Raw genomic sequence first — 23595 nt, 5'->3', positions numbered from 1 at the left:
GAAAAGAGCTGGTCTGTGTCAGACCATAGGGAAAGAGCCAGAGTCTGAGTCCTAGCTTTGCTGCACCTTTGCTCCAAGACTGTGGTTCCTGACCCGGGGTCTTCTCATGGGGCTCAATACCTTCACAGGCTTGTTGGTAGAAAAGCGCTTTACAGACATGAAAGCACTATGGTAAAAATAGTCCTTGTAATTATAATTAGAAGACAGAGAATTACAAATTATAATTCTCCTCTCTTTCCTGAATAATGTTTTTATATGCTACTGTTCACTCCCTTCAGCTACTGGTGCTTTCCTCACAAAATTACCTCCATCAAATGGAAGCTTCTTAGGGCAGGTCCTATATTCCCACCATCTTTGCATCTATAGCACTGCAGAGCAGGGCTGGCACATAGTAGGCACTTCATAAATCCCTGTTGATTAACTGAAGTTCTCTCCTTCCCATACAGCATTAGAAAACCAATTTAATTTAACACTATCCCATTTTTTAGCAGTCTCCAAAGTCTGAAAATTGATAACGATAAAAATCATTTCTTCCCTTGGACTATTCCATGAAGGGCACCACTAGAAAGAAGCAGAGCAGAACCTGTTGGGGCCACAGAAATTCAGTGACTTGTCCAGAGCCACACAGCCAGGAGGGGTCAGAGATGGGACTTGTTCCCACATCCTCCTGACAAAGAAGCTGACTAACTATCTTGGCAGGTAGACTCCCAAGTAGTTTGTATTGTCTACAGTTATCTGAAATGGAATTTCTCTGTCTCTCGCTGCCAGGCTTTGTTGGTCATATGTTAAAATGCTGCTGACTTTTGTGCTGCTGAAGTTGTTCATCATTTCAAGCACTTTTTCAGTTGATTCTCTAAGAATGCCACCGTATCACCTGCAAAGAGTGGTAGTTTTGTTTCCTCACTGCCTGTGCTAATTCCTTCAAATTTTTTTCTTCTCTTATTGCTATTACAGCTAACATTTCTAGTACAATGCCCAATCAAAGTGGTGATAATGGCATCCCTGCTTCACCCCTGACATCAGTGGGAAGACTTCTAGCTGATTACCATTAGAGATAGCAAAGCTGGTTAACTATCAAAGGCCCAACAAGAGCAACGAGGCAGACAATGAGATCCAGCTGCTGCGCGGTGGGTGAAGCACTTCCCACAAGGGATTCCAATTGATTTTTGCAACACACTCTCAGGGGTCAGTTACACTCATTCTCCTTTACAAGGGAAGAAGACTAAGTCTCAGAGAGATCAAGTGACTAGTCTGTGGTCCCCTGGCTGGTCAGGGTCAAGAGCAAGATGCAGGCAGAGGTCAGCGGGACTCCCAGGCCCAGACTCACACTCCTAGCAATCAAGGAATGGGTTTAGCCCCTAGGGACTGATGGAAGTATCAGTTCTGGGCAAATCCCATCAGAGTTACCAGAGGGCCAGTCGCTGTTCAATCTCTCTGAGGAATCCTCTGTGGAACTCATAGATGGGGTCAATGTTGGAGAACAACAACGTCATCAGCGTCCCAGGCATGGCCTCCTCCTTGATGACTGCACTGCGGAACCACTGTGGTAGAAGACACCAATGGTCAAGTCCACAAAGTTCTAAAATCACTGAGAGACATGGCTAGAGGGGACGACATGAGTTGTAGCCACAAAAAAAATCTTAGGTATTACATTCAGAGTGAGTCAGTTTTAATATAAATTAAATGTTAATTTTCCAGATGCTCCTGTATGTGAATTACCGGGAGTTGAGACTCCCAAGGCCTAGAATACTCTAAGTGTGTGAGTAACTTTATTACGGGCAGATGATAAAGTTGGATTTCATCCACTTTGTTGTTCTTGTGTGGATACTTTTTGGAGTGGCTATGGAAAACTTCACTGAAGGTGACTTAGTGCTCTGGGGGCTTAGCACCAACAACCAAACATCGCCTGCTAGAGGATCTAGGAATCAATGTGCAAAGAGAGTGACCAACAATAGTGCCAAGCACATGACCCCCTAGTCTATGTTTCACTTGCAATGCTCCAATGACCGTGTAACAACCGTGTCCTACAATTATCTATTAAATCTTGTCAGCTATCTAGTCGAAAAAAGTAAGTGTTGAGTTCCTGGGTCAATCTCTGCAGCTTCTATGGAGCTGAGATGACGTGCAGGAAATGTCCAAGCTTCCCACGGGCACCGTGTTCAGCAGATTTTGTAGGTCAGAGTTTCTGGGTGACTATGCTCATGTTTCTCTTTCAAGGTTGTGTTTCGTCCAGCCTCGAGGCCACATGTGGCCCTCTAGTCCTCAAGTGTGGCCCTTCACAGAACTTCATTCTGTGAAGTTTGGATTCAGGCAAAGGGTCACACTTGAGGACCTAGAGGGTCACATGTGGCCTTAAGGCTATAGGTTCCCCACCCCTGGTTTAGACTCTATTAAGTATGTACAGTGATAAAAGAAAAATTACTTAGATTTCATACCACAGTAATGACTTCTAAATCCTTCAAGTACGTTCGTTCAGTAGCAAGAATCTCTTTGGCTATAAAATATGCATTATCTGTTGGGGTACACTGAAAGAGAAAAGAGATGAGTCAGGCAATAAACACAATTTATGCCCAAAATATAGAGTATCTCACTATTAAAACTCTCTCTCACATGAAATAAATGTTCGAATATCCAAAAAATTCTTCTGGTATAACAGAAGGGTGTGATGGTGAGGGGTGCTGTTTTCTATAAAATGGGGATATTAACAACACTTACTTCCCAGGGTTGTTGGAAGGATTAAATGAGATCATATTTGTAAAATGCCTAGCATGGTCCATCACCTAGTAGGTGCACAGTAAATGCTCATCCATTGGTTGGTCCTTTATTATGTCTTGAATACATGCCCCAGGAGCTTGCCTTTTCATGTTCTTTCTTTCTTTCTCTCTCTCTCTCTCTCTCTCTCTTTCTCTCTCTCTTTCTGTGTGTGTCCCACCCTCCTCTGCTCGTGATTTTATGGTGACTTTGGAGGTATGCTTTTGAACACCCTTGCCCCCTCAACCATGTCCTTGGACTTGGCTGCTGAGGCTTGTCTCCATCCCTAAGTACGTGCCAACTTGTTCTTTTCTTTCTCTTCCTCTTCCATGTGAAGGTTAAGGTGAAGAAAGGAATCCATTTGAGGCTTTTTAATCCATTAGTGTAAATTTCTAAGGATAAGTATTAGCTATTTGCTCCATCTCTGCAACTCAAATCATCTTTTCCGAGACTTTCATATCCCTTTCATATCCCTTAGGGAAGCCCTAAGCCAAACAGAGTATTCTGATAAGGTCCTGCTTAATGTAATGGGAAAATGAAAAAAACAACACCATTTTCTGCAAACTAAAGGTAATCTATTTAGGCAAACATGGGCAAGGGAAAGGATCATTAGCCGGCATTTATAAAAGCCCTTTCCTCAGAAGGTTGAAGAAAACGTACACAACATCCAATCCCTACCCCATTCACCTTGTGGCCTAGTTGCTTCCCCAAGCCCACAATTAAACACCTTCCACTAGTGACTACAGCATCTAGCATGGTATGCTACACAGTAAGTAATTTAACAAGTGGCTGCTGAATGGTGAATCCATACTCTCTATCCTCTGAATATCTAGAATCATTCTTTCTCCAACCCTATTTGTCACAAGTCCTTCTAAGCTCCAACCCACAGGGCTGAATCTTTACAACAGGGAATGAGGAGGAGATTTCTGTGGTTTGGCCAAAACAAATCAGTTAATTCTATAAACCTGCCCTTAGTTTTTTTGAGAGGCTCAAACTGAAACCGCATTGTGGCTGAATGATGATGATCAGCTCGCTCTTTCTTCAGAGCTTATCATTCAGTACAAAACTGAAACAGGACAGCGATAAGACAAGACTCTGGAGCAGGACTGCCCATGCCACAGCAGCACAGCGGCCTTGTTTTCATTATTTCCAACAGTACACGAGCAACTTAAAGAAGAGTTAAAACCAGAGTTCCAAACTCCAGGGCATCACAAAATGATTCAAAAACAAGATATCAACAGGCACAAAGACTTAACGCAGGATATTTTACAAAGGGTCTTTATGCCAATTTAACGTGTACTGTCTCAATCCAGTACTCTGATGTGACCTGAGATAAACATGGACATGATTCCTGAAGAGGTTTGTTTATTCCTTTTTATGGATGAACAGGATGAACACACGTTTCTCCACCCCACCCCCACCCCCACATCTCAATCCTCTCTCTTCGTAATGGTGTGTAGTTGAGGCTACATTCAGAAGTTGTATTTAGTTGGGAACTGTTCAGATATCTTCTTCTGCTCTTCTCTTACTTGTTCTTTCATTAACTTAATCCCGTTCAGACAGTCTCATCTGCCAGCTTCCATTCTCCTTCAGAAACCTAGTAGGGTTATTTCCTACATCATTTTTCTAGATCATTTGACCTTCAAGAGATTCTATTTCTAATATTTCTAAATAACTGTATTTATAATTTCCTGCTCATATTCTCCTAGCTACATTTCTATACTCTGGCCTCACCACTGGACACTAAATCTTCACCCTAAAAGGATATTACTTTGTGCAGTCAATTGAATTTAATATTCAGTTCTTTCTTATTTAATTCCTATAATGTTTATTTCGATCCTAAATGTTCTTCTCTATTACCTTGCAGATGATGATCATTCACTTTATTTCCTCATTATAACTCTTGGAGGGCTAACATTTCTAGGTTGCAAAATCTTTATTAATTCTTGGAGTCATTTTTCTAACTACGAAGGGGTATTCATCTAAATTTTAATCAAGTTAAAGAGTAATTTTCTGCTTTGGCGAAATGGGTACCACATGTTGCTTGTCTTCTGTGGAGTTGAGAGATGAGCCATTTCTTCCAGTACAGCCAGACCTTAACACAAGAATCCACATGACGGACTGGCTGATCTGCAAGGGAGAACCTACAGCCATGGGCCCAGCACTGTGATATGCTTGACTCTTATTAACACATTTGTCCTTCAGCAGCTACACTAAGTTTTGGCTTGCTTCCAGAAACAGTATTTATCAAAACAGACTTGGGTCTAACAGAATGAGACAGATCATATGAGAAATTAAGTTCAATGGTGTCCCCTGGCCTTACTGCTGTCCTCAGGGCCACACAATTGGTATCACCTGAGAGACTTGCCTTAGGATAAAGTCCTTTGAGAGCTTCAGGAACTAAAGCTCTTGGAAGAGGGCTCCAGAACTTGGCTTAAGCTAACTCTAGACAGGTTCCAAGGAGTTTGTGTTCCACCCAAGTGGAGGCACCCACTAGGAAACATGCTTCAGCATCTTTATAAAAACTATCAATTGTAACGAATAGTAACGAAAGCCAAGACGGACAAGCTGGTAGAGAGTGAACATGAAGCATTTAAAAACCTCAGGCCCTGCAGCAAAGAAAATCATGCTTTTATGCCCCAAAAGACAGACTTCCCTGTCCCAAACAAACAGGACAAACAGCCCCTGCCAGTTCTGCCCCCAGGAAGCACCCTAAGACATTCTCAGGATTGGAAATGATGGGCACCCTTTTCACTTGCAACACTTTCTAAATGTGCACCGACACAACTGAGCCCCACAAGGCCCCAGCAGCAGTCTGCTCTGGCCAAAGCCGCAGAATTAACTCACAGGTTACAAGAGAAAGTCAGAAATGCTGAGGTTCATGAAGAGTGGAAAACTACCCCAGAAAGGACACAAAAAGAAGACAGGCAAAAAAGTTGTATCATCTCATCAATCATCCCCAGAAAGACCACACTGAAGCCCCAGGCAAGCACGCGGCAGAACATCAGCTAGCTTATGAACCCCAACACCAGCCCTGCTGAGACACGCAGCAGCGGCCACTCAGGGCTTTCACACCTTTCCAATGGTGCTGGTTCTCTCCAATTTCTGTTTAAAAGGAAGGAGAAAACCATCAGGTTAAGGGAAAAAAATAGGGGACAGAGAAATACACACACACACACACACACACACACACACACACACACACACACACACACACTACACAAATGCAAGAAGCTTAGGAAAGCTCAACAGTTATTTATCAAACGGCTACTATAGGCAGGCACTGTGCTGGGTGTGGAGAAGAGACAAAACTGAACCAGTCTCCACAGCTTCAATAATGCATACATAGAACTAAATTCAAAACAGTCTCTAAGGGTTTAGTAACTCCCATGCCTGAGTAATGACAAAAGCTCAGGGTTTTCTCAGGCAGAGGATGAGGTGGGGAAGACAGCCCAATAATCACAAAGAAACACCATCTAACGTCATGTAGGAGGATCAGGAAGCAGCCCAGCTTCTTTGGGCCAAAGAGCACGTAAAGGAGAATATCCAGTAAGCCTTAAGCCTGCGCAAACGGTTCCCTGTGACAGAAAAGGTGCAGGCCTTCATTCACAAGGTCAAAACCCTGGATTTTAGAGCGACCAGTTTAAAAAAGGCTCATTCCCCTTCTCCCAAATTGCCTGCTCTTCTAACCACAGGCTACAGAACTTGTTCACTTCTTTCAAAATAATCCCCATCCCTTTAAAGTTCCAGATCCACTGACTTTGCATATTGCAAGCACCCCCTTTTTAAAAGTAGGAATAAAGAATCCATGCTGTGTGTTCTAAAGGGGGTCTAACGCATAGAGGGGCGAACTTGGATCTAGGAGGAACCACATTCAAAGTGTGAACATTTAGCTGATAGACGTGCATTTATTCTGCTGCTGCCCCGTACAGAAAACGCTCTAAGTTTTCTAACTCATTTTCTCCATGAATTTTACTCTGTATTTTTCCTTTTCTTTATATTTGTTAGATTTATCCAAAACTGAGAAAGGAACACTGAAGTCTCTTGTCTCTATTGTATCACTGTGTATGTGTTCTTGTAGCTCAGATGTTATCTTTATGAATCTGGATGCTAAGACACTTGAAATATAAGTTTATTACCCATATTAGTTTATCTATGGCTCCCTTGGGGATAATTTTCAGGATCTAAGGAGTTTCTTTATTTCTCTTTCCATTTTTTTGAACTTTACTTTGTCAGGCAGCATGGCAGCATCTCTTGCTTGACCATCACAGTTTTACTATGTCATGTCTTTATTTTTAAAATGTATTTTTTAGAAGCAACAGGTTGTAGCGTTCTGTGATCTCAGCCAAACTCCTTCATTTTGTTGTGTAACCCACTCACATTTACGACTGTGAGAGTCAGGCCTGTATTTTCTGTGACCCGTTTCTAATAGTTTTCCCCAAGTTATGCTTATTTCCCTTTTACTTTAATCTGTTTTAAGACTGCCCTGTTCCCACGATCTCTCTTCCCCTCACCCCTCATTTGTTACCTTTTTCTCTTTGTAGTTTTGCTTATTAGTCCATTTTTCTCTTCTGTTTTTATCTGGTTACACAATTCTTCCCCCTTTGTTTCCCCTCTCAGTCAACTCACTGCCCTATTCCTCTCCTCTTCTTCAACTAGTCCTACCATTAGTTTTTTAAATCTCATTTTTTTAACCCCTTTCCAAAAAAAAAAAAAAAAAAAGGAATTCTCTCACTCAATCATTGGTCCTGAAATTCTGTTTACTCTAGAACCTCCTTCTCTAACTCATGGCCCTCTAATTATCTGGTGTTTCCCTTTTCTCTGCATTCCTCATGCAACCAAAGCTTCCAAGGCAGACATTCTAGGCTCTCCTCTTGAGGTAGTTTTTGCCACTGCCCCATGGCTTCACCTTTTTTTAATTATATATTATATATATTTCACTCCCAGAACAACGTCAATGATTGCAGGTATCAGAGAGGACAATGCCCTCTCCCACTATTTCCCTAATAATTTAGCCTGCCAATATCTATAATCTCCCCGGTTACCTTTTTTCCCCTCCTTTGACTCCAATCTCCTTCACAGGTTCATGCTTTCCCACTCCCTCAGGCACCAGCTGCCTCAAGCAGTGTGAACTTCCCACACATACTTGTACGGCCAATCCCTTGCCCCTTCACATATGCTGCCGTGTGGTAACACAGCATCAGTGCCTGGCCTGTGCACAGGGTGTCTCCACGTCCTGGGGTCCACCTCTTTACAGTTACCTCTATTGGACCTCTGACTGCACTTAGCTCCTTTTGCCCAATCAGAACAAGGCTTCTTCCTAGCCCCTCTGCAGCCACTCGAACAACATTGCTCTCCTTGGCCGCCACACTCACTCATTCCTGTACGTCTCTCGTTTGTGAATCTCTTTAGTTCCGGGTTTCTTTTTGAAAATGTTTCAAATGTCTCTGTTCCTGAACATCCAATTTTTTTCATTTGTGGTTATGCTCTGATGTGCCTGAGTGGTCATCTTGGACTGCATCTTAAGCTCCAATGTTCTTAAGAACCTGTGATTCCATTCCATCCTCCTTTTTCTAGTAGGTACAAATAGTTTTATGTTATTCAAATGTCTCATGTGTGTGCGTGTATGTGTTTTAGGGGGCCAGGCAATCAGGATTAAGTGACTTGCCCAAGGTCACACAGCTTACTGTGTCAAGTGTCTGAAGACATACTTGAACTCAGGTCCTCCTGACTCCAGGGCTGGTGCTCTATCACCTAGCTCTGCCCTTTCCTTTATATTTAAAGGTTTTTTTTCCTGACAGGTAGGAGACCTCAACTGAATTGCTTAATTTAACTACTATACGTCTTGGAGTTAATAGCCTGGACTGGGGTTGGTTTTCTTCCCCCTTTTTGGAAGTGATCTGTGGATCCTTTCAATCAGTATTTCATTTTCTATGTTCTCTCTAATTTCCTGCATTCCAGTGTTTTTTTCTGTCACGGTCTTCAGGGAGACTTAGGATCCTTGGCTTGTTTCCGCACATCGTGTCCTTGGGATCAATAGGCTTTTTTCCCCCCCAACAGCATATTTTCTCTTAATTTACCTGCTCTTTGCTTCTCTGCTTCGTTTATCTTTCACTTCTCTGTATGCGTATTCCCATTCCCAACCCACTGTTTTTATTGTTTCCTTGCTATGACTTGCTACAAGATTCCAGTTCTTTGAACGTGCCAGCCATGAATCCTCTTCTCATCATTCACATTTCTCTTTGAAATTCAGCATGTTGGGATTCCTTGTTCTCCACAAACTCCACAGGGTCCTCTGTCCTCTGCCTTATCAAGTGCTGGATTATTTTCCTGTGTTTGGAAGTGATTTACTCATACATGCTTAAATTCAGTTACTAACTCTAGAGGCTATCTCATTGTTAATTCTTCCCTATTAATTTATATTCAAGGACGTTGAGTTTTCTTCTTCCTGAAATTTTTGCTAATTTTGGGGGTTGTTTTTCCCGATTTTCTCCTGTTCCCTAATTCTGTCTGCTCTGCTAGTGGTTTTGTTGGGGGCTGGATCTCAACCTCCTTCCACATGGGGCAATTCTCAGATGACCAGTCTAGGTTTGTGATCCAGGTAACTTCTGGGTGGTCAGAAATGGCCCCAAGTGAATGCTGGGTTCTTCCATCAGACTCACCAGCCCACCCCCACCCCCACCATCGTATCTTGCCCTGGTGGTCTATCCCGCTCTCTCTGGGCAGTTCAGACAGCTGTCTTGCTGGTGCTACAGGGTGTCTGCCCCTTCACTGGCAGAACTTCTTGAGGGGTTGCAGCCCCTTGCAGACTTGTTACTGAAGGGCTGCTGCCTCTCAAGCTCACTCTGTTGCTGTCCAAACAAACCTTGGCAGACTAGAACCAGGGTCTTCATGGCACTGGAAAGAAGAAGGGGGGACCAAGGTATTGGGTTGGGTTAGTCTACTAGTTGGTTGGTTGACATCCTTTATTATTGAAGAGGACCAAAATGACATCATTATGCTAGTCACAGTGTGCCCGACTATAGCTAATCAGATCAATACGAACTCAGAATGTTCTACCACAGGTCAGGCGCAAATAGTCCATGTGAACGTGTGGGGTGGATTTTCTAAATTTGTTTATCTTGTGTTTCTTTTGAGGCACTTCAATTTTGCTTTGCTTATGGAGCACAGCACCTTCTCTGATGAGGGCATGCCAGGCTGAGCGGTCCTGTGCCAGTGTCTCCCATGTCACACAATCACTTCCAAAGTTCTTGAGAGACCTTGAGTGTCCCCTTGTATTACTTCCTCTGACCACCATCTAAACGCTTGCCAGTGTGAGTTTTTCATAAAATAAAATTTCATAAAATTTTTTTCATAAAAAAATACACTTTTTGGCAAGTGTACATTTTGCAGTGTGTTCTGGGCAGACTAGTACTTCTGGTGTGAAGGCTGCCAAGCTGTTTTCAGTTGCTTTCCACCTTTGGTGCTCACCTGATCCATCTAACTCGGGGTGTTTACTTCAAGGATGTGAAGACTTCCCCTGGTGGGACAGGAGAATGAGAACAATTTGGTCTGCCAGTGCAGTTTTCCTGCTGGGATTCTGGGACATGAGGGAGGATGAGAAAGATCAAAGTCTTGCTTCATGGGTTTGATTCTTTTTTTAAAAACTTTTTGTTGTTGTTTCCGGGTATGCTAGACCACGGAGACAGTTAAGATTGCTTTATCTCGGACACATTTCTGTTTTGGAGACGTGTGAGAAACTGTGAGGAAGGTGGATAACGTCTAGACTTCCATCTTGTTGTTTACGTGACTCAGAAGTAACCTAGACACTCCATGTGTGACCTTCTGTAAGCCAGTTATTTCCAACTCAGCCTCAGTCTCTTCACTTGTAAAAAAGGAGATAGTAGCAGACTCCAGGTCATGAGGCTCTTGTGAGGATCAGAGGAGATGACAGATTTAAAGAGCCCTATAAAATGTGAGCGTGGTGTGCTGGGGCTAACATTCTTCACCATGCCTGCTAATTAAACGCTGGACAAATCAAAAATGTTCCCAATCAAAACATCTGGACAAATAAGCAGGTCTCTTTAAACCTTTTATCCTTCACTTTCTAAGTTCTCCACTGTGTTCTCCCCTTTAAAGACGATCACTTGAGGAAGAGCCTACTCCAGTGCTCTTCCTGTCCAGATCAGGGACTGCCCATTCTTGGGAGATCCAGAGATGACTCTCTGACAACTAAAAACAGAGATTCTTGTAAACAATTTAAATTGTATACCTGTGTGATGCTAACTTTGTACGTCCTTCTCTCTGCAAATATGTGTGTACAAACATATGTGTGTATAGGTGAGAGAGGGGCAAAGAGATAGAGAAGATACACGTCACGCTCTGGTTAAAATTTTACCTTTTCTTCTCCCCTGTGGATCAATGAAAGGGCAAACATCCCTTACTGTTAAGCATCTGAACCAATCAATTTCTTGTACAGTATAGATATTTCTTATTTATGTGCTTCATGATTTATATATTCACATAATTTTAATTAGGAAAACATTTGTATTAAAGAAAACACATGTGCAACCATAACAGCAAGCATTTAAGTCAGACTTTAAGGTTTACAATGTGCTTTATATGTATTACCTCATCTGACCCTCGAAACACCTGCTCCTTAGAGTTAGGGGCTATTTTTATCCCTATTTTATAGATGAGGAACCTGAGGCAAACAGAGGTTAAATGACTTGCCCAAGGTCACATCCCACAGTATTTGCTCTTTCTCTCTTCCCAGTGTGTGCACACACACGTATATATACACAAGAAATGCATGTAAACCTACACGTAAGCACATATACATGTATGTGCATGTATGTACACACACATGTACATGTGTATATACACACACATACATCTACATACACTGGTTTTGTTAAAATAACTTGGTTTCTTGATCATTATGAACCTAGTTCCCAAGGCTCAGGGTCCTCATTATCCACTGAAAGACTCCTGACCTCCTAGGCCTGTGGGGGTTTATTAAGAATGTTTCTTCTCAGAACAAGCCCAAGGGCTGTGAAAACAAGAGTTATTCCATCATCCTAAGTTCCAAGTCTTCCCTCTTGATTCCTCAAACCTTTTGTGGCAAATCTTGGACACTGAAGAAAAAAGGTCACAGGTCACAGGTCACAGATGGAAGAAACCGAGCCCCTCCTCTCTGTGCAAAAGCGACATGTGCCCCCAGTCTCTCTTTATCCTGGGAGACCAAAGTCAGAGACAGCGCACGCCTCTCAGAACATGTCCCAACTGGAGGTGTCTTAGCCTCCAAAGAGCAGCTTTCATCTTGCCATGAGACCTCGAGCCAGCCAACCGTATCCCAAATGTCATCCCCCTAAATTTAGCTTCAGATACGCAAGCTCTTGGTGTGGGTTGACTTTCCTTCCTCTGGCATGGCTGTGGACTTCACAAAAGGGAACTCCCATTGGTGGGGATAACCAGGGATAAGCTCCCACATGTCCAATTCAGAGATCCAAGCACAAGAAGATGTCTTCTTAGAACCAAGTGCACCCCAGCTGAACAACAGGAATCTTTTTTCCTTCAGGCTCTCTCTGGCCTGGAAGTCCGAAGTAAGTGTGCAGTGCCCATCCCAGAACACAGGACATTCTCCTCTGCACTCCCACAACCATGCTGAGCCTCTTGGCTCTCATCGGGGCCCACACACAGCTCCTTAAAGCCAGCTGCTCATCAGCGACTCTCTGTGGAAGCTAGCCCTTCACACATCTGCTACAGGACAAACCGCTATCAAGAGAAGCCCAAATGCTCCAAGAAAAGCAGGGAGGTAGAACACAAGACTTTCCCTAGTTCTGCCCTCAGAGGCCAAGCTAGCCAAGTAAGCCATTTTCTATAAGAAAGCCTTTCAAATGCTTAAAGACAAAACCTGAAGCTATATTCTATTATCAAATGGAGAACACTTACTGATATTAAAGTATGAATAACTGATGGCTTCTCCTGCCGTTACCATGAATTCTGTTTAACAGAGAACAGAAAAAAACAAGAGCTACGAGTCTCCAATTACAGATCGTCAAGCCTCAGGGAAACACCAGTACAGGAGAAATAGTTCTCAAAATTCCAAACTGGAGACAGAGGGACTTCAAGGAGCCATCTAGCCCAACCCATACACAGACACAAAATTCCACAAGAGGAATTTGGGCTGGGGATTTCCTGGAGCCTCTCTTAAATAGTTCTTGCTCAGCCACAGGGACAAAGATTTCACAGAATTTTTGGCTAAATGAGACCCTAACAATCAACTAGCCTAACTTCTTTATGCTACTGAAGAAGAAAACTGGGGCTCAGGGAGAAAGGCAGGGAGTCAAAAACCCTGAGTTTGAATGTGGCCTTAGCTGTCACTTAATCTCTCACAGCCTCAGTTTCCTCCTCTGTCAAGTCAAAAGAATACTCCCACTACCTTTCCTTTTAGAAACACCAAAGCCCTGCCCAAATGGGAGGAGGAATCACAATTAACAGGGACTTGTTCAAGGTCACACAGCAGTCAGCAGAAAATTTCTGCCAGGCCCCCAGACTCTCAGGGCAGTGCTTGACCAAACCTGACCCTGTGCCCTTATCAAGTAAATACTTTGTAAAAAATTGTTTTCAGGTCACGATGTGCACCCAAAGACAGCAGCACCCTCTCAGCACATCAAGACACAGTCCGAACAAGGCCCAGAGCTAGGTTCCAAGCCCTGGAGCCAAAGAGCTGACTCCCAGACAGAGGCTGCAGGACAAAGTTTCAACACAGCCCATCAAAACCCAAAGCCACACAACTATCCCACAGCACTCAAGGGCAGAGAAATGAGGACCCCCTCCCACTTCCCTTTTATGGAGGTGAGAGGTCCACAGGTACTCCACAGGGCACAGGTTTTTGGTCTTTTTCAATGTATCTATCAGTGGTGCTGACTTTTTTTTCCTCTACAAACTATTTGTCCTACATAGTGGCTCTAGGAGAGACATAGAGATGGATACTTGGATCAATAATGGTGCCATGAGACAGAAAATATCAGTAACAACTTACTTAAAAATACATCATACGAAGCTGTTCTGCCTTTCTTTATAAAGAGATTGCCATGAACAGGCAAACTACTAGAAGTTAATGTGATTACAAAAGTAAGTTTCAGGGAGAAACTCTGTTTAAGAGGGCGTTTTAGGAGCCCTAGAAATGAGTAAAAATCCAGATTTGTCATATTTACACATACACAGTAACCAAGACAACAGAAGTTCCAAGCTAAATTGTTATGAAAAATGTTATCACTGACAGATTTGCTATGATCTCAACTGCCGGAGCAGATGTTCCTTAGTTCCTGAAAAAAAATGTTTCCTAATCCTGGCTCTAAGTGCAAATGGGAAATGAAATTTAGCCTCAGTCTTCTGGAGGCAACACTCTGGACAATCTATGATGCTTCGAGATAGCAAATCCTAATGGGTCAGTTAAGAAACCAAGGGAGGCAGGGGCAGGAATTCTTTTTGTTCACAGAGTCACTAGTGCTGCTGTTTGGAGTAGACCAGGAGTCAGAAGACCAGAAACCTCTGGTCCCAAGCTACAGTTCTAAGTGACTGTGTGGCTTTGGGAGTATTATCTGATTCTCCAGGGCTATTTCTTTATCCAGAGAATAAAGGATAAAATGGTAAGTCACCTTCTAACGTTACTCTTCTACTGGTCCTGGGTACCAAATGACAATTCATCTCCTCACTATTAACAGCTTAGTCTGGACGTGATGACCTTTTAAGGTCCTTCCAGTTCAGAAGCCTGTGGAAATATTCCCTAGGGGACAGGATCCTTAAGAACTGTGCTCAGTGCAGCTGTATGGCCTATGCCTTCTTGGACTTCCTAAAGACAGGAAAGTCTGGGCATTTCTCCCTGCCTTTTATTGCAAATAATGGAAAACTGGCACTCATCTTATTTCTCCTTACTAGACCTATGAAGTCCATACACATTCACAGAGGAAAAGACACTCGTCCAAGCCTACACACAACCATTTTCCATCTTGGGCGGATGACAAGATCCTTTCTGTCTCAGAAGAGCCGCAGTCCTTGCGTCTGCGCCATTTACTGACAACAGCTGCTGGGTGTTCAGAGAAGGCAGCGTTCCCTGCAGCACCTTCTGACCCACTGGCCACATGGTCACTTAGTTGACCTATTCTGTGAGAAACACAGATGACACAGAAATTCCTGCAATTGCTTTTTATTAATTTCGGAAAGTAAATAAATTAAAATGTGAAGTAATGAACATACAAACAAAACAAAATGCAATAAAAAATGAGAATTCTACTCACTCCCCCCCTTCCCTCAAAAGTTTCCCATCAGTGTGGTTTGCTTTCCCTGTTAGGGAGGCGAGAAAACATTCCTAGTTAAAGCCAAGTGCCAAAGTCCTGGGCTGGTGGAAGGATGAGCACAGAGCTCCCTAGAGCAAGGGAAAATGACTAAGCAAAACAAATCATGGGATTTCTGCCTCAGACCGGTCAAAACTTTTCAGGGATTAAAATCCACAGATACAGAATTTTAGGACTGAAAGGAGTTTTATAAATCATCAAGCTCAATACCCCCATATCCACCCAGAGAGAGCCAAAGAGCACCATAGAGCACTGAGTCTGCCTCAGTTTCCTCAACTGTGAAATAGGAATCATAATAGGGCCTACCTCCCAGAATTAGCTGTGAGCACCCAGAGGGGGCCTCAGCCACCAGTGAGCCATCACTGAAGCACCCACTCCTCCCAGAATCCAAATGCATGATGGTTGTTTCTGCAGCGCCTACTGCCCAGGAAACCCTTTGGTTGCTTTTTCTGCTCTCACTCTCACTTCAGCCTCCATTCAAGGGGCTTTACCTTTTCATTCTTAAGGAAGAATGCCCTCCTTGCAGAGCTCAGAAGGAACACGAGGTTAGCATGGAAACCTGCCCTCCCAACACTCAGCTGTTAGGAATGGGCACCAGGGGTCCCAGTGGCACAAGGCCATATGCTCTGGGCCAGAGAGCAGGTGTTTTATAAACTGTGGGAGTGGCAGCTGCCCGACACTGCTCAGACATTGCAGTTTGCGGGGCCTTTCAAAGGACTATCAGAGTGCTTGGAGGAATCAACCTTTACCTCATTTCAGAGTTTACTGCAGGGTGGGGAATTTTCATTTATCTAAATGTGACTGAAAAAAGCAAAAATGCCATCCGGCCTCACCAATAGTCAACCTGCCCTAACCTGTATCTATCACTAGCACGCTGACAAATACAGTGTCACCCCCTCTGAGAAGCCCTCTCAGACTACCAGTGTGCCACAGGCCGCTGGCATCCTCCTGGCACATCAGCATGGACACTCAGCATTCTCCTTTTCATGCTGCCGGCTCCCTCATTTCATACTTGTTTCATGTGTTGATGTTTTAACTGCTGATAAAACTTTCTTTAGGATCTCCTGCTCCTAATCTGACAAAGTAAAATGTTGCTCAGGTGAGGGGATGACACAGTGTACTAAGTGCTGGGCTTGGAGTCAGGAAGACTCGAGTTCAAATCCAACCTCAGACCCTCCCTAGCTTGCATGACCCTGATTAAGTCCCATTATCTCTCTCTGCCTCAATTTCCTCATCTATAAAATGGGGATGATAATGGCACCTCCCCCCAGGGCTGTTGGGAGGTTCAGATGAAATAATAATTGTAAGGTGCCTGGCACACAGTGGGTACTACATAAATGCTCATCTTCTTTCTTCCTTCCACTCGACAAGCTCTCAGGTGACTTGGGAATGGTTTCAGTAGATGTTCCGTAAGCAGTACAAGCAAGAAAATGTTACCACAAATGACGAGTCCAGGGAGCCCTCTTTAATGTTCCTAGGACATTCTAATTCTTCCCTACCAATTACCCAAGAAGTAGAGGAGAGGTCTTTGTGGGGCTGTCCCTGATGTTAGGGAAGGGCCTTCCATGGCAGGAAGGTTGCAGAGACCACCGGTAAGGGTTCTGCCACTCGGCACACTGACAATACAGGTCGAGCGCCATGCATTTCTGTGTATCATTAACCAGGAAGTCAACAACTGATAAGCCCACTTCCTGAATCCTCTACTTCTTGGCTTGATAGCATGTGGAAAGAGTGTCTACATCTGAATATGTTGTCTTCCAAATAGGTTTCATACTAAACACATCCATGCAGATGCAAAGCTGAACAGAAGTCAAGAATTACATGGTGATAAGGGTTTACACGATGGGCAACATTCCATAGTTATCATCCTACCTGGTGTTTTGTTTCCTCCTCATCTTCAGCTCTGACACAATCAGCATCACCTAGGACAGGACTTAGAAGAGGGGATGAACCCTGTCCAGTTGGGCTCAGAGACACCTGAAATGTTGGGTTCAAACTCAGTGAACTCTTCAACGTGAAGGGAGAAAGCAGAGAGCTGTCCTCCGAGAGGCCTGCAATTGGAACAGGAGGGGAGGGTGAACTGAGAAAGGTGTTATGGTGATGGTTTATTTTTAAAGGAGGGGAAACAGCGGAAGGGAAATGTGTGAATGGTTAAATAAACTATGGTACAACAATGTCATGAAATAAGATAATAGCACCGAAAAGTTATAACTATGAGGAAAGGGAGGCAGAAAACAGACAACACTAAGACTGTACCAGACAAAACATGGAAAGCAAGAGAGGAGCAGCAATGGGCAGAAGGGCTCCAGCAAGCAAGAAGTCATTATGGATGTACTGTACAGAGAAATCAACTTTCAGGACAATGAGTTGTAAATGGTTATTTATCCAGTTTGGTTCTTCCAAGGGAAAACTAAGTTGTAGAATTTTTAAAATTATTGAAAAGATTTTAAAAGACCATCACTTACTAAGATTACCATGAAAGGCTTGTGGTTGCTTTCTTTTTTTACTAAAAAATTTCTGAGCATTTATTCCAAACAATGCAGCAGAACACCATGTGACTGGAAGGTAAAAATGATGTGGTTTCCTCTGAGATGTCTGCAGAACATATTGTACCTTAGTTCCTGGAAGGGGGCTTTCTCTTTGTTAAAGAACTTGAGAAAGCAAGGAAAGAATCATTACAAGAATAAAAAGAAGAAGCCTAAGAAATGAGGAATGTTTTGTGCCAAAAAGCCCTTTGATTTATTTAGTCTCTGTGTCTCCAACACGTGGTCCTGGAACATTATAAGCACTTCGTAAATATTTGCTGTTGAGGATAAAGTAACACCATAATGAGAAGTCAATAAGTCCTGAACAGGCAGTCGACAGGACTCGCTCCATCCGCACAAGTTTATTTCAATCTGTTTTTTCTAGTACCCGGAATACTCCACTTCTTTTTTGTTGTTGCTGCCAGCTTACATTGTTAATCAAATTTCTTCCACTGGCTTCCATGTACTGAAAAACCAAACTGATAACCATCAACATACACGCTAAAGGTAGAAAGTCAACTGATGGCACAAATACTCCAATGACATTTCAGGGTGAAAGAACAGGCCTCATTCTGTCTTCCAGAAATATATGAAGATTACATTAGTGAACTGTAAAAGGAAAGCTGTAGTCTATTCTTTTCCTACATGAATAAAGATTTTTTTAAAAACCACCTTGAGATATTGTCCCAATTACTACTGAAGCAGTTAGTAAAATGTCTAACTTTTCACTGGAAAAAAGAGTTTTAATATCATTAAAAAAAACCTTGAATTTTCAACTTTTCTATTATTTCTATCCATTACTAGTCTTGTCATTCCCAGGAACAGCCTCCCTCAGCTCCTGAGTTCTAGCATGGAAGGCACCTCCTTTTGGTCCAAGCGCTGAAGCCTTACCGAGGCTTAGCTCTATGGCAACTTTTGGAACTAAAACTATTTTGAGAATCTATAGACCCTCTATTTATACCTATGTAAACACCTAATGTACGTATCCAGGTAAAAATATATACAATGTGTGGCCAATGCATTCCAGGCCAGCAAGATGCACAGGGTGAAGGAATCTGTTTAGGGAGTTTTTTGGTTTTGTTCACAGTTCTAAGCTGAACAACTTAAGTACATGTAACTCAGCTGCAGTAGTAAAAAGAGGAAGTCTTTATTTCCACATCGACAAATTCAGCTATCTAAGGAAGACTGTAATTGAATTAGAAAAGGTTCAGCTTGTCAAAATACCTGAAGATTAGCTGTGAACACTTGGCAAAAAGCCCACTTTCCTCAACTACAGCCATTTTGAGTTATACTATCTTATGATATAACACCATTTATGAAAAATCCGTTTATTGGAATTGGACTTGTGAGTCACATATTTAAATTAAAATCTACTGGGAACCTACTACGTGAACAACAACCAAAAAGGTGCCTTCTCTTCTCCCACCAAAACAAGGTACTTTCCTCACAGGTAACAGGGCCATATTTACCACGATCATGGTTCTGCCCTACTCTAAAAGTCAGGATACTCGGCAATCAAGAAAAGGAATTTGTTCCCAGCAGGGTAACAGCCCAAGGCCGGCCCTCTGCAGATGGCACATCTCACTGCTGATTCATCTCCTTTGTGAAGCCAGATGAGCAGAGAGTGGTCTTCTTGACAAATCTAAGCTCTCAGTTAAGGTCTCTTTTCAGTCTAAGTTCCAGTGATCTTGTACCAAGATCTGTTCTTTAATAAGCCAAAATTACAAAAAAGTGCAACTTCCATTTCTACTTTAGCAACAGAAAGTAAAACAAAAAACCAAGCAGCTAAATACTGTCCTTATGTAATCATCACTGTTTAAAATGAAAGATCCAAGATACTTTATAATCACTTCAAGGGTGTACATGTGAATCCACTTTGTCCACTGGCTAAAGTCCATAAATTCTTCTCCTTAGTTGGATGAGGAAAAAAGGCAGTGACGAGTGGGGCTAGAGGGCGAAGGGAGCAAAACATGGGAAACCTCTAGTTTCATTTCATAGCCAAGTCCCTGGTGAGGAAATGCCCTCCTATGCAGAAAGGTGTTTTCTCTGAAACTTACAGTCTTAGGGAGTTGCCTAGTGTACTAAAACGTAAAGTGATTTCCCCAGGGTCACAAAGGCCAGGATAATTTTTGTTTTACAAGAGATATGCTCCAAAGAGAGTTGCTGTTTTAAAGCTTTCATTAATTCATGCTTCATTAAATTTAACATTTAAATAGAGCTAGCATGGATGTTGACTTTTACCTAAAAAATTTTTTGACAGCAAAAATTTAAAGTGTAAATAAAACTGAACTAGGAATATTTAAGAGGGCAATTATTTCAAAGACTCTCAAAATGTGCTCACATACAATTAAAAGGCTTCCAAAAATACAGTCTTACTATTCATCAAAACAGGTCTCTGGAGAGCCTCCATTAAGGCAAGTTTGAATGAAAGATGTTGGTTTATTTAATGAGTTACTTTAGGAACAAATACTATTTAAAATGTGAGTTAGACTCCCTCCCTACAATAAAGTGAGGTTGTACTCCACCATCTACTTGTAAAAAAAAAAAATGTATTTGCACCCAGCTCTGCAGAAAATAATTCATCACCTAAGTACAATGAAGAATACCTGAGAGATTCAGAACTCCAGCCAAGTGTGCCTGTTTCCTCAGATGTAGACAATGAGGAATTCTTGAGCTGCCAAAATGAAATCCTTCTGTAAAAAGTGAGTGAAGTAGTAGATAATCTAGGTCCAACTGCGACCTGTGCTACCAATGGACTATTCACTTTCACAGCTGGAGAACATACACGTTGTCAGAACAACAACTGACAAATGAGTTTCCGCAGGGGCGAGGAACAAACTGCACTTTGGGCAAAGAAAACCTTCCATGGTGTAGAAGGCTATAGAAGGCAAAGTCTGGTAACCTCAGGAAAACTCTGAGAATCTTAGCTTTAGGATTTGAACACTTGGGGCTCCAGCTTACCTTTAGTTTTTCCTTCAGAGGCTTGATTTACATTCATCTAATTAGGTAATGCAAGATAATGATTATAATTAAAAGATAACTAAGTTTACCTTTATTATTTCATCAAAATCCTGTTTAATAAGAATTTCAGCCATCCAGTGAAGAACCAGCTGCTTCTTATACAGCCAGCAAGAACACTTGAGACATCAAAAAGCCAAGTCTAAATGTTGGTTTATCTCTCAAGCCACAGTCTGATGTTTGGGTTTTAAGGCAGCGCAAATGGCTGCAAACATCAGGACACAGAGAGTTAGGATAGGAAAACAAGCCTGTGAAGAAAGAAGCTAATCCATATCAAACTGACTTCTGCCTCCAGGCCACCAGGAGGTCACATTACAGACAAATCTGTCACTTGTAAATAGAATCTGGCCCAATACGGTCTATGATTCCAAACAATATGGGTAATAATCAAATAAAGGCAATTACATTTTTAGTCTGTTTGTGAAGGGAAAATGAAGCTATTAACTTGAACCACAAAAAGCCTGACTGGGAAGTATTCTTTCCAATTTAGCGCCATTGTCCATGGAAAAAACAGAAAGCGCCCTATAGTGGCAGGCAGGTCTTCTGAATTTTGCTGGAGGAAGAGGAAAGGCCCTAAAGCAAAATGCCCAAATCAAATAAACATAAACCTGTTTCAATTTCATTAGAAATTAAGGAAAAATGAACCGTTTTGTTCCCCAAAGCACAACCCGTAAAAGTGAACAGTTCAATTGGTGACTTTTCCAGAGAAACATTTCAACTATTTCAAAAATGTTTGTGCTAGACAGGGCTTTAGAGACTGACTTGGCATTTCTCCACCAGTCCCTTATTGTGATGTCAGAATGGACCTGGGTTGTCTCAACATGGAAAATCTGCCCCAAGGAATCAGTGGAGAAAAGGCCCACCTCATAGTGTGGCATTATGGGCAAGGAAGATGCTGATCCAGAACAAAAGGCATGCCTAAGGGTCAATTGGACAAGACACTTCCAAACATGGTACCCACAATCCCTATCTCTGCTGCTAATCAGCCAACAAGTACTCATGAAGTACCTGTTCTATGTCCAATTCTAAGTTAGGCAGAGTGGGGACATACAGAAGTGTGAGATAGCATCCTTAAACTAAAGGCTTTCACAGCCTAGCTGTAAGAACCAAAATACATAGTGAATATGGAATGCTAAAACTTGTATCACTGACTGCTAAATTGTGCGGTATATTAAGAGTGCTGTAGTGTTCAAAGAAGGAGATTAAATCGATCCAGAGTAATCAAGGAAGCCTTCTTGAAAGAGGGGGCATTTAGATAGGTACCAATGGTACTTATTTGGCCAACACAAAGTACTTGGACAACAGAGCCCTTCCATGGTACTACCAATATCTCCAAACTCAGGGATGGGGCAAGAAGCCTGCAAACATCTAAAAGCTGTAGCAGCAATAGTGTCCTGCATTCCTCAGGATCCAGCTGGTTCTGTTACCTTGCAGCATCAGTCTTCTAAGGCCATGCTACTGTAGGATCAAACTGATTACATATGAACTACACTGAGGAAAGCTATATTATTTCAAAATATCATAGGCTTTTAATCTATAAAGATTACTAGGTTTTTTAAGAGGATGTAAAAGGACTGCTACATAACAAAAAGGACAAAATTACCTCAATGTCTACTGCACAGTATAAAACCAAAGCAGAAAACCCAAGTGAAATTTCTACTCAAAATGGAAATGAAGTGGAAAACTCTGACTCTGGGATTTGTTTGCTGATACAGTTAATTCACTGGATTTGACAGGATAGAATTTAGATGAACTGGAAGAAAGCGAGAAGTAACGGTTTCCATTTTTTCCCTATAATTACTAAGACAAACAGTATTTCTTGGGGTGATGATAAAGGTGTCTACTGCTAATTCATGTTTTTAAAATACTCCAAAGGGTCTGTAATCTCAGGGATTGGGATATTCCTCCCAATGGTGCAGAAACAGCAGGGTCCACGGTCTCCCATAAATTCATCGTAGGGGCAGTCCTGAAACAAATAGCAAAAACTACAAGGTCTTTAGCTAACAGGAACAACTAATAAATCCAGAATGCACTAGTATTAAATATGGTTAAGTTAGACTACAGCAAACAGAATAACAAATTCTATACACAGCTAACAGAGGTCTGAATGAAACATGAGGCATTTCCCTGGTTTTGGTTTTGGGGGCTTTGTTTCTTTGCTTTTATATCTTGACTTTTCTTATACAGACATAGAAATTAACTTACTCAAAGACAGGAAATACTTTTAAACTCATTTTCCTTATTCTCCTCTATTCAACAATAGTTTATGAAGTGAGAAACATTAATTCAAAGATGTTCAGAAGCTCCAAGTAATAAGTTGTTTAAATCTACAGTGTAAATTAATAGAGGGGGGAAAAAAGCTAAAAAGTCCATTTTGTCATTCATAATAAATGTTTCCTTACTTTATTGTATAAACAATTTAAAAGTTTGGAATTAGTACATTTCTGTGGATTTATAATCAGCAATTTCAACAGAAAACAAAAGTGTAGAAAGACCCCCAAAACTAGCCAACCAAAATGTCTCTTGAAAGAATGATCAAGTTTAAATGTATTAAGAAATTCCAGCTCCCCTTATCTTCCTTTAATTATAAAAGGATTTCACGCAGAATTATAATAACTGACACATGGATAGCTCTTCAAAGTTTGCAAAGTGCTCTAACGCTAAGCAATAATTCAAAGTAAGGCCCAGGACTAGGATGTGAAGAGAGAAGCTGCACATGGCCATCCACCTCACTTATCCTATGACAGTGGCTCTTCCTTTACAGGCAGATCAACTGACAAAATACATCTTAAAGTAAGAACAGCAAATAGTGAAATTAGAGTGAAGACAGACTTCACGGAACTTACAGTGAAACAAACATTCTCAAATATGCAAACGATCAATTGTTAGATATAAAAAAGAAAAGAGCCCATTTTTTATCCATGAAGTTTTCATTCAGTTTATGGGATAGCTCTTCTAGG

General features: G+C 41.9%; 1 protein-coding gene across 7 annotated transcripts in view; it reads right to left on the bottom strand.

The window, feature by feature from the left end:
• Window positions 1-23595, bottom strand: part of FARP2 (FERM, ARH/RhoGEF and pleckstrin domain protein 2) — a 101496-nt gene that overhangs the window by 14145 nt on the left and 63756 nt on the right. For 5 of the 7 annotated variants that reach the window (XR_011969171.1, XM_072618757.1, XM_072618756.1 and 2 more), the window contains 4 exons: window positions 16965-17143; window positions 5827-5856; window positions 2436-2525; window positions 1408-1541 (listed from right to left, as the gene is read on the bottom strand). Coding sequence is in view for 6 of the 7 variants with exons in the window: in XM_072618757.1 (XP_072474858.1) it covers window positions 1408-1541; window positions 2436-2525; window positions 5827-5856; window positions 16965-17143 (433 nt within the window). In the remaining variant the exon portion in view is untranslated. The remainder of the gene's footprint in view (window positions 1-1407; window positions 1542-2435; window positions 2526-5826; window positions 5857-16964; window positions 17144-23595) is intronic. The other 2 variants (XM_072618758.1, XM_072618761.1) reach the window with 1 other exon arrangement.

The sequence above is a fragment of the Notamacropus eugenii genome, chromosome 6 (assembly GCF_028372415.1).
Source record: "Notamacropus eugenii isolate mMacEug1 chromosome 6, mMacEug1.pri_v2, whole genome shotgun sequence".
Classification (NCBI taxonomy): domain Eukaryota; kingdom Metazoa; phylum Chordata; class Mammalia; order Diprotodontia; family Macropodidae; genus Notamacropus; species Notamacropus eugenii.
Note: the sequence above shows the minus strand (reverse complement) of the source record. Positions and strands in the feature narration are given on the sequence as shown.